The 12,069-nt window shown below is 40.8% G+C and overlaps 1 protein-coding gene across 4 annotated transcripts in view; it reads right to left on the reverse strand.

The window, feature by feature from the left end:
- LOC122872873 (voltage-dependent T-type calcium channel subunit alpha-1I-like) overlaps window positions 1-12,069 on the reverse strand; it is a 216,761-nt gene that overhangs the window by 82,403 nt on the left and 122,289 nt on the right. For all 4 annotated transcript variants that reach the window (XM_044188930.1, XM_044188929.1, XM_044188931.1 and 1 more), the window contains exons 9-10: window positions 6,164-6,503; window positions 5,666-6,072 (exon numbers count right to left, since the gene is read on the reverse strand). In XM_044188930.1, the coding sequence (XP_044044865.1) occupies window positions 5,666-6,072; window positions 6,164-6,503 (747 nt within the window). The remainder of the gene's footprint in view (window positions 1-5,665; window positions 6,073-6,163; window positions 6,504-12,069) is intronic.

Below are 12,069 nucleotides of genomic sequence, written 5' to 3' on the forward strand. Positions count from 1 at the left end.
CCTCTATACACACGGGTGACTAACTCTTTACCATACATCGATAACCCTTAAATTTCGATCAAGAGTAATTTGGCTGACACTAGCATTGGCATGGTTTTTAACATGCAGATGCAGAAAGGTAATTCTGCCTTCCAAGTAGCTTGAACTGTCTGAACAGCACATTTGAAAACATGCTTTAATCATCAAAAGCGGGGGTCACTTGTGCTGCTCTGATCTAATTAATGTCAAACTTCGTCCTATCCTGCTACTCTGCCAGCATTAGTGATGTGAAAATCAGCCATATTAACCAATTCGACATCTGACTTTAGACTGTCGAGTTCACCAGAAAAACAACAGCATTGGTTGTTTGTTTAAAGACCTAAAACAAGGTATGTTAATTTTTTCATGACAAGAGATTTCTGGTTGTGGGCATAATGACTCTCTCTCTCTCAGTAATTTTCTGTTGAATGACTTATCAATCAATCAACTAATTGTTTCGGATCTATAGTGCTGCAAACCGTCTTAAGAGCAACACAAACTGGCCGCATATGACACACATCTGAACATCCGCACCCATTGTTTTCAATAAACCTGCCACTCTCCGGAATATAAGCACTTTTATCAAATTTATACTCTGGATTGGGTATTGTACCTCGACTTCTTCTGTCTGTATGACGAGTCCACTGTGTGCTACGGGTGTTATCTGACACTCGTCAAATTAGATGACGTCCTGCGACACGGTTGTGTGTGTTACACTTACACAGGAGGTTGTGGTGGGTGGTAAAGTGGGTGTACAGAGTGTCTGCCTTTGGCAATAGAGCCCACTATTTGGATCTGTGTCCTACCAGCAGTTAATGTAGGATCCTTTTAACCATGACTTTCCTGAACCATAACCGAGTAGTTTTAGTTGCCTAAACTAAACTTCACCATAGAGTTGGCAGATCAGGAAATCCTCACACGAATCATTTTTGGAATGGTTATATGGGTCACTTTGGAAGGTAATGACAAACTTGTTTTGTTGTTTAGTTATTGAATATTCCTATAATAACCAACATATGTGGACGATTTTATAACTTGCAACAAGCTCACCCATTTTAACCTTTTCACTACTCCAATGCTTTTAGCATCTGATGCACAATGAGTCTGACCTCTATTAGTGCAAGACCTTTTCACCTGTCTCATGTAACATTCCTGTAATAGTTAATAACCCAAAGCCACTGTTGTGGTATCATGCATAAACATCAGTAATGTGATAATGGAAATCATAACAAACCTACATTTTCTAATATCTCTCGGTTTTAATCTTCACATTTTGGCAGAAAAAGACAATTATTTATCAGTGCTGTTTGAGCTCTATCTATCCCTGTCAAATCTCCAAAGAGCCCATGCTGCATTACTAATTCCCAAACAGCTGTTAAATTCTCTTAAGTGTCTTCTCACTCAAGCAATCCATCCTGTTCAATGGGGGGTATAGGCTTGTATTTTCAGTAATGCACATAATGCCATTGTAGCATCTAATGTCCCTTGTAAGACAATGACTGAGTGCTCTGACAATTGCATTCCAAGAATAGTGATCATTTGTGATGTCAAGAGCAATTCCAGGTGCACTTGGCACAGATGGAAATCATCTAAACAAAGACTTTATCTTGATTCTATGAAAGAATTTTTAACAAATTTACAACGTATCATCAAATCCTTCATATCAGAAGTAGACAAAAGGAGGTTTTTCGTTTCTGGCCAGCAATTGTTGATTTTGCCAGCTGAAATGACAACTCATTGGCAGATTTGATCAGCTGTAGTTAGCGAGCTAATTAAGTTAACGTTAGCCCCACGAGTTGGTTGAAAATGCTCTCTCCGGTAAAATACGGAATCATCCGTACTATTGTGCTAAGATACTGAGAGACTGAGGCTACCACTATAGATCAGCTACAGAGTTATTAAATTCAAATGTTGCAAGAGTTTTTAGGATGAGAACAAAGACTAACCGCTGTGTTTCGCAAACCTAACGCTATCTCCAGTAATGTTGGCCAGGGTTGCTGGAATATAACTTTACAAAATAGAATAAAGAGCCGGACAGAGATGCTAACATTACCTTAAATTCTGATAGCAACCAGGACTGACTTCCACTGTGGGGAAATATTATACATTGTATATGGTAGTCATGATTTTTAAGAACAAGGGAGATGTGCAGAGCTGTGGCAACTACAGAGGAATAAAGCTGATGAGCCATACAATGAAGTTGTGGGAAAGAGTAGTGGAAGCCAGGCTAAGGGCAGAGGTGAGCATTTGTGAGCAGCAATATGGTTTCATGCCTAGGAAGAGTACAACAGATGCAGTATTTGCTTTGAGGATGCTGATGGAGAAGTACAGAGAAGGTCATAGGGAGTTGCATTGTGTCTTCGTAGATTTAGAGAAAGCGTATGACAGGGTGCCGAGAGAGGAGCTGTGGTATTGTATGAGGAAGTCTGGAGTGGCAGAGAAGTATGTTAGAGTGGTGCAGGACACGTATGAGAGCTGTAAGACCGTGGTGAGGTGTGCTGTAGGTGTGACAGAGGAGTTCAAGGTGGAGGTGGGTCTGCATCAAGGATCGGCTCTGAGCCCCTTCTTGTTTGCTCTGGTGATGGACAGGCTGACAGATGAGGTTAGACAGGAATCTCCATGGACTATGATGTTTGCGGATGACATTGTGATTTGTAGTGAGAGCAGGGAGCAGGTGGAGGAAAATCTAGAGAGATGGAGGTTTGCTCTGGAAAACAGAGGAATGAAGCTTAGCCACAGTAAGACACAATACATGTGCGTCAATGAGAGGGACCCAGGTGGAACGGTGAGGTTACAGGGAGCAGAGGTGAAGAAGGTGCAGGACTTAGTACTTAGGGTCAACGGTTCAGAGCAATGGAGACTGTGGAAAAGAGGTGAAGAAGCGAGTGCAAGCAGGTTGGAACGGGTGGAGAAAAGTGTCAGGTGTGTTGTGTGATAAAAGAATATCAGCAAGAATGAAAGGAAAGGTGTTCAAGACGGCGGTGAGACCAGCAATGTTGTACAGCTTAGAGACAGTGGAAGAAAAGACAAGAGGCAGAGCTGGAGGTAGCAGAGCTTAAGATGTTGAGGTTCTCTTTGGGAGTGACGAGGACGGACAGGATCAGGAATGAGTACATCAGAGGGACAGCTCATGTTAGATGTTTTGGAGATAAAGTCAGAGAGGCCAGATTGAGGTGGTTTGGACATGTTCAGAGGAGAGACTGTGAATATATTGGTAGAAGGACGCTGAGGTTGGAGCTGCCAGGCAGGAGGTCTAGAGAAAGACCAAAGAGGAGATTTATGGATGTAGTGAGAGAGGACATGAAGTTAATTGGTGTGAGTGAAGAGGATGCAGAGGACAGGGTTAGATGGAGGCACATGATTCGCTGTGGCGACCCCTGAAAGGGAACAGCCGAAAGGAAAAGAAGAAGTATATGGTAGTCGTGAATTTTCTTTCTGCCTAACCTGTACCTCCAAACTAATGTAGTTACTTAATGACGTGCTTGATTACTAGTTCTACTAGTCATGCTAGTTAGCATGCTAAAAATTCCAGCTTATGTTAGAGCAAATAAACATAGCACTTAGAACAGGTTTTACACTTTTGATCTTGTGTTTTTGGTTTTGAAAAGGCTCAGAAAAGAAGAAAAAAACCACAAACAGTCAATTTATGGTCTAAAATACCGATTTATTGCCTAGGTTTTGAGTATTCCAAATATTTCAACATGTAAAGACATAATGATGAGAATGTTTGTTGTTGAGCTGCTTTGTTATAGTTCTGATAAAATGTCTCATCATGTAGTTTAATTACTACAAAATGTGTTTTGCACTTGTGTGGGGGACATCCCAAAACACATCTAACACTCTTTCACCAACAAACTGGTTTGTTTTTGGAATAAAATACACCTTGCCTACCAAAGTGGCTGCTGGCCTAAATCATACCTTCTGCAACCCAGAAATTTAAAAAAAGCATTTGGCTGGCATTTCCCCACACTGGTTATCTGTTCCCACACAAACAGAACCATAGACCACAGGTGTAGTAGGACAGGTGTAAGCACCTCTCTACAGGATGGTGATCAGAGCAATGAGACAGATTAAGCCTATGATACCACTGTTCAAACAGAGGGAGGCATGTCTCAGTTTGCTAAACAGGCGGTGGAACCACAGACATTCCAGCTTGCTATTTCCTCCCCATTAAAGGAGCAAATTCTCTGTCTGCCTCTCTCGTTCTGTCTCTCTCTATTTTTAGCCGCCTCTGAGATGAGAGACGACCCACCACTGCGGCGGTGGCAGGCGTGAGTGGGCGATGGTATAGCAAGTGCAGAAATATTGATGAAAAGACAGAGTGTACAAAGCGAGGCGACAGAAAGAGACAGGAAAACAGGAAAAAAATTAAGCATAAGGTAAAAGAAAGCACGAGGCATCATTTTTTATTGCTTGGAGATCTTGGTGAGTGTGATCTGAACTGAAGGTGTGATAATGTTCTAGTGGCCCTACCTATATCCTGCTGCCTAATTTGAGTGGAGACATGTCTATCCTTTGGGCTGGGGAATCACATTATACAGGCATTAAAAAGGCAGAAGGAGGAAAAGACAGGTAAGAAAGAGAGAACGGTGTGCGGGAGAAAGAGTATAGAGAGGTTTACATTGCGGAGGAGTGTGGATATTGAGTGACAGGGAGAGAAAAAAGACTGTGCATTCACACTGCAAGAAATATGTTGTCTGTTCACTCTAAAACAACAGTAGGGAGAGACAGAGGCTACAGTTTATACAAAGTACTAAACAGGCAAATCCTTTATTTTGGATTTCCCCATTCATAAATTTACATTGTTAGCTCACAAGTAGTGCATGCTCATTGGGTAGCAATAACTAAAGATAAACACACACACACACACACACACACACACACACATTGTTAAATTAAAAACAAGACAACAACTACAACATTCATTCCAACATTATCACTAATGGATGCAACCTCCCTCCAAGCAATGTTAGATTGTTGTTCCTGTTGTCTTTCAACTAAAAGTTGCAAAAGCTTGGAAAGAATGTTTCTAATTGGGTTCTCATTATTTTTTCCACTAGGCAGCCTGAGGAGTTGTTGATAGAATAAGATCACATGACTGATGACCATGAAAAGTTGTAACTGAATGTTTCATGGTTATAAACTAACCAATCACATCTCAGCTGACGTCCGAGTTTGACAATGCTGATCACTATGTAACCACAGAGAAACTCATTCTTATTTTAGACTTGTAGATGTCTTTGCTGTTTTTTTAAAAAATCATAAAGGTCTTACTGAGTCAAAATGTTTTTGATTAATAAAAAGGAATTCCACGTCGAGAAACACTATCCAACTGTTTCCACTGATCTTTACAAAAATTTGTGAAACTTGTTTCAATGCAATTAATTGTCATGCAAGAACAATGGGAATCGCATAGAAGAGACAGTAGGTGGGACATTTCTGGAAGACTGTGCTGGACACATTTTAAACTGAAGAATAGACTGTGTAAAAGAGAAAGACTGACAGAAAGGAAAGAATGACACAGATACTGCAGAAATGAAAGAGAATAAATGATAGAGGAGAAAAACAAGTGTCATAAAGACCAAGAAAAGGATTTCAAACATAAGGACAGTTATGCAACACAGAGGAGAGCTGCAGCTGTCTGTACCTGCTCGTGGTGCTCAATGCCCATACTGATGGTGTTGATCAAGATAGCAATCATGATGCCTCGGTTGAAGTACTTGCTCTCCACGATTCCCCACAGCTTCCTCCTCGTCTCACGCCACAACTCCTTGCATCCCCTCTTAGGACTACAGCTGCCATGGCTCCCTGCACCCTCCTGGCCTTTCTTGCCCTTCTCCTTACTACCCGAATGTGCCCCCTCCTTGTCCGTTTCCTCCACAGCTCCCTCCTCCGCTTCATCGTTTACTGCACTGCAAACTGGTCCCACCCCATCAGTGAGCGACAGGGCTGCGGCACACTGAGGGCAGCCGTCGGTGGCAGAGGTGGCAGTGAGGGCCATGGGTTCAGCGGGTGAGGCGTGGTCGGGTTTATTATGGTGGGGACACGGTACACCTGAAATGGTGCAAATTGAGGGTGTTAAAGGGTCAGTGTATAAAGCATGCATCTAAATTCTACTGTCTTTGAAGGTTTTTCAGTTACATACCGTGCCTCCTCACTGCTCTCCTCTCACGTCCTTCCCTTCCATTGGCCTTCCTGTGCCTCCCTTCTCCTCCTCCTCGACCTCTTCCGACGCCCCGGAAGCCGCGAGGTTTCCCCCGCAGGGTGTTGTAAAGGGCGACAGTTTGTCTCCTGGCCTTGCGGAGGACGTGGCAAACCAGCTGGAAGAGTGCCTCGTAGCAGTCCCCGGGTTGACTGGCCAGGGTGGAGGAGGACGAACACAGTGCTCGCTGCTCCTGCATCAGCTGGTGCTCCCTCTGCTTGGTCTCTGAGAACTGGGTGGCAATGACCACGAGGCACAGGTTGATCATGAAGAAGGACCCAATCTGGGAGGATGAGAGCCATGCATGGATATATAGGTTTTTTTTTTGTGATCTCACCATAGAAAAAAGATGATCATTTATTCCAAACTGTAAAATATTTGTATGTGCTACATTTGTAAACACTGGCAGGAAATTGTCCTAGACACATAATCTCAGCTATTAGCGGTCAGTTTCTGCCAGATAATCACACTGAATAAAGAACTCTCAGCAAGATGGTTTGAGGCCAGCAGAGTTTAGCTGTTGCTACCTCTAGCCTGATAGCCCATATGGCTGGACAAGTCCAAACATAACACATTATACAATATGGTTGCAAACAAAGCTGCTGTGTTTTCAGTAAAAACACTGAAGATACTGAGCTGTAACTCCCATCTTTTCTCTTGAGAGTGCGATAGCATTTTACTACCACAACCAGAAACCTTATTTACCTCCTCGATGCTGTTGTAATTCAGTCTGCTAACATTTTCTGTATTTCTATTTTTTGATCATGAAAGGTAAAGCTTAGATTTAATCCCATTCAAACGGGTATTACCCTGAAAGGTCATGTGATTTAGGGATACACCCCACAGGACCCAAGGACTTTTCTCTTTTACAGTATCATTGAAACTTAACATACTGTAACCTAGGCTATCACCTGTACTTTAGACTTGCAAAATAGGAGAAGCTCTGGTTCACAGTTAAAAGACCCATTCAGTTTCTCCACAGTGTGGATGTTAGATGACTCACAGTTGGAGTACTTCCACAGATTGGATGGACATGAAACTCTCCTGGTTGAATCATCAGAACAAAAGATGCACTGTGTTAAAAAGTCTGGACCTGGGTCTTTGATTTAAAAAAAAAAAACAGTACAATGATGTACATAAAAGCATAAGGTTATAAGTCAACTATGAGGGAAAAAAAATGAAAAAGGAATTTACATTCAGGAAAAATACTCCCACTCTGAGGGAAAAAAAAACACAGAAACACAGAGCAATCCTTTCAAAGATTTTAATGAATGCTGATTTACACAGGGGTAATGTTATCAGATGACCTTGGTGTTTGGAGCAATATGGTAGGGGATTTGCGCTGGAATTTACAAATTATACACATTGTGTATTCCTGTGGCAGAAATATAAGCAGTGCAACCTTTGATAGTCACGTACCAAAAGAAAGAAGAAATAATATTATAGTGTATTCATAGCACTGTTTGTATTATGTCAGCAATCTATTTGGTTGTCCAGCTTGGGAAATCGGTACAGTCTATAATATTCTTATAAAATTTAAATAGTTTTTAAACTAGTTTGTTATCTGTACCTGCTACACAGCCTTATAATCTTTCGGGAGCAATTAGGACTCAATGTAATTTTGTTAATAATCATATTTATAGTTAACTACATTAAAACCCTTTGATAGCCTGGATTGTACCTTGTTCCCAGCTATAGTCCTAAATTTACAATATAGAAATACTGTTTGTGCAGTAATAAGTAATTAAGTTTACACCCTTGCACATAAGAGTTTGTATTGTGACAGCTTGATCTATAAAATTCATGTTGTCTGTCACAATTGCGTGCATGTGCACAGCATCTGTGTGTTTATGTTGTTGTGTGTGTCATTACGTGAGTAGGGCCTGTAAATCATTGCTAGCCACTGGAAGATCTGCACAGAACTAGCAACAGAGACAACCTTATAACTAATCACATGAGGAATAGGGCTTTTAATGCCATCACATGGGCATAAGGGAAGGTAAGGAGCCTTTGTGCAGCATGATGAGATCTATGCAATTTAGAGTGTATTTAGGCCCAGGCAGACCTGAATGTAATTTTATTTATTTGTGGCTAGTGTGACAGTACTGAGTAATCTTTCTCTTTTTCTGGTCATGCTATCTGCCCAGTTCTTTTTTTACTTAATCCTTCCCAAAAAGTTTAAGAAATTTACACTTCACTTTCAAAACTTTTGTTTTGCAGTTCCTTTGCAGAACCTGAAACATCAATTTTTAAGGGAGCAAGAATATCTAACATTCTATGCAAGAGTCCAAACTTACCACCAACTGAGGCCAACTCCATGTTATCTAAACTTGTGGAAAGGACTTGTGTTCAGAAAAGACTGAGATGACTGCATTTGCAACTGAAACCTGGCCTTGAGACTGGTAGTCCTTGATTTATAATAAAATGGTTGTTGGCAAAAGAAAGCCTAGTGAGAATTGGGTATATGAGAGCAATATTCAAACACTATGAAAGTCAAGAGGAAAAAAGAATCCATTATTTTCACCCCACTCTCTCATTCACTCACACTAGGAGTTCTTTAATTAAAACCTGATTCTATGCTCCATTGTTGATAAAGAAAATAACCAGGTTTAAGTTTGAGAGAATTTAAGTTGAAGAATTTATATTGCAGCCATTGCTTAGTATTCTATTAGTAATATAAATATAAAATCTAATTAGTGCATTATGTGTGGCAGAAAGCTGTGAGGTGTGCTGTGTTGCATGTTTGATGTTTTAGGCTCACTTTCAGAGACAGAGACAGCAGGTGAAACAGATATAGAAGGAGAGAGAAAAAGAGAGAAGAAAAAGTGCAAGGTCACCCAGAGAAGCAGAGCTGATGTGGAAAAAGAGGAGGAGAGAGAAAGCGAGAAGTCTAACGCTCTCTAGGCTGTGATCAATAGTGATTGTGAAGCCTGATAACCCCCATCTGCTCTTCATCTGAACCACTGTGACAAAGACTTAAAAAGTGTGTGTAAGCAGACTTGTGTGTGTGTGTGCCGTTGTATGTGTGTGTGTTTTGTGTGTAAAGCTGCTCTTCATTGATCCAAAGCAAAGATTTGCGGTCAGACTGGCTGGTTTTCAATCCAGCTCTCTGTACTCTGTGGACTGAAAGGGAGGCAGTGGGTCCCAGCACCCGTTCAGCACCCTCGCTGATCCCATCAAATATTTATACTCACACTCTGCTGGAGCTGCTGAAATACAATTAGATTAGTGTGTGGGTATGTATGTATGTGTGTGTGTGCAGTTTTAGTGTTTGCAGCAGAGTGACAGAATGTGTGAGAGGCAATGAGTATGTATGGATGACAGTGAATGGATGCTCTATGTGTGTGCATGTGTGTGTGTGTGTGTGAGAGAGAGGCTGAGGATGAGCAAGAGAAAGTGAGACCAGCTCCCAAGTTTTACTAAGAATTACCGTGACTCCCATTAATCAATATTTTTTAACAAGGAATCAAGTAATGTGAAAGGTGTTGCATACAGTGAGAAACCCAGAGGGAGTTGCACCAGCTCTACAGAGCTTTTAAGCCTCTTTTAGCTCATTGTTTTGGTTAGGCGCTCTCATCAACCCTGTTTCCAGCAACATGCAGGCAGCTATTTTCGGCAAACACACTCTGATAACCCTACAGGACACTGTCTACCCAGCACCAACCTGCAGACAGACAAATCTAATGACTAGTTGTTGAAAAAATTCGAACATTTAGCAGCTAAAGAGAGAGATAATAGAGATCAAACCAATGCTAAAAGAAGAGTCAGTGTTGGACTTCCAATAATTAGATGGACAGAAACACAACTCCAAACGATTGCTAATGTTGCACCGTGTCTGCTGGTTTTGTAAACACACAACGTGTGGTTTGCTAACACATTAACCATCTTTATTAGGAGATATCATTTCAGGTCAGTGTGTCTGTACCTTCTTTTGGCAGTGTTGTGCTCCTAAGGGGCAACAAGAGTGAGAATACTTTAGAGACTGGGAAACAAACAAAATTGTGTTTTTGCTGTCAAATTAGTTTGAGTAAAACATTTGCGATTGTAACAGCTACACCCACAGTACGCCCAGCACAAAGCCTGGTTACAGCAGAGTACAGTAGTTTATTACTCAGGTCGGAGACATGGACACTGACAGTGCACAAGAAATAAAAAAACACAACCTGTTCCTACCGCAGTGACTAAGAGAGCGCTCCAACATTAGCTGAATCTGTGCACCAGCTGCACCCTGACCAGACACAAACACTGCAATCCAATCAAACACAGAACATGGAAACACACTAGTTTTAGGTAAGACCTTTAAGCTCAATGTTATGTTCATATACAACTATGCATCAATGATAGATTATTTAACAATGTAGTTAAGCTCCAGTGAAGTACTGTTTATGGCTTACAAATGTAGCAAATGTAATACTATGGAGGGTTTTAAGTGCCGAAACTAAATATATTAATTCATAAATAATTATATAATTAAATGCTTAAAGAAATGAATAAATACATAATTATATAATAAAATGCTTAAATAAATTAATAAATATATAATAAAATGCTTAAATAAATAAATATGTAATTTAATGCTTTTATTTACGGTGACAGTTAAAGGTCCAGTGTGTAACATTTAGGAGGAGCTATTGGCAGAAGTGGAATATAATATTTACAAGTATGTTTTCATTAGTGTATAATCACCTGAAAATAAGAATCGTGTTGTCATTACCTTAGAATAAGCCCTTTGTATGTACAGATGGAGCGGGTCCCCTTCCATGGAGGTCACCACGTTGAACCACCATGTTTCTACAGTAGCCCAGAACAGACAAACCAAACACTGGCTCTAGATAGGGCCTTTCGCATTTTTCGCGAGTTTCGCGGCCACCGTAGTTTCTCCTGATGTCCTGGTGATGTGAGCGGTATTCAAATGGTTGCAATCTGCAATTTCACCGCTAGATGTCGCTAAATCCTACATACTGGACCTTTAAGTATTAAATTACATAATAATTTATTTGTTTAAACATTTTATTATGTAATTATATATTTATTAGATTGAAGCGTTTAATTATATGATTATTTATGTAGTAATATATTTAGTTTCAGCCCTTAAAACCATACATTTCAGCCTGATTTCAAATTTACGTATTTAACCATTTACCACAAAAGCAAGCTCCTGCAATGTGGGAAATTGATCTAAAGCGAATTTCTGGGATTATAAATTCGTCAAACATATACCACAGTACGTACGTCACATTACAGCATCTCTGGGTATTATTGTCTCACAAATCAGTCACCTTTTGAGTGGAGCTGTGTAGTAAAGGTGCTAAAGGTTATAAATCAACTAAACCGTAGACCCATTTTGTTGGTTTGCTTCCATCTAATACACCAAAAACACAGCAACAGGTGGGGGCATTACATGACATCAATGATCAGGCGTCTGTATCCATTTCCACATATGGGCTCAATGTTAACACCAAGTTTAAGTGAGGGCAAATGGGGGGTGGGGGGGATTACACAGTGTCAAATGGAAAGGCTTATCACACTGTATGGCTCTGTAACAAAACAGGTTGAGGCTGGCATTTCTGGATGTTAAACCTTAATTCCACAGGGCCAAGCTATTTTCGTGGGAAAGCCTTTAATTCCACCGAGTTGTCTGGTCTAAACTGCTCTACACGGTGGTAATCAGTATACAGCATCTCTCAAACTCTCTCCATCTTTATCTCACTTCTTTCATCTGTCTCTCCATCTGTCACACTCTCTCTCCATCTCTCTCTCCTCACCGTTTTCATCTAGCTCCCTTCTTGCACACTCTCGCATCACTCACTCTTCATCCCACTCTACCGCTCTCTCTCAATTCTATTCGA

The sequence above is a fragment of the Siniperca chuatsi genome, linkage group LG3, assembly GCF_020085105.1.
Source record: "Siniperca chuatsi isolate FFG_IHB_CAS linkage group LG3, ASM2008510v1, whole genome shotgun sequence".
Classification (NCBI taxonomy): Eukaryota; Metazoa; Chordata; class Actinopteri; order Centrarchiformes; family Sinipercidae; genus Siniperca; species Siniperca chuatsi.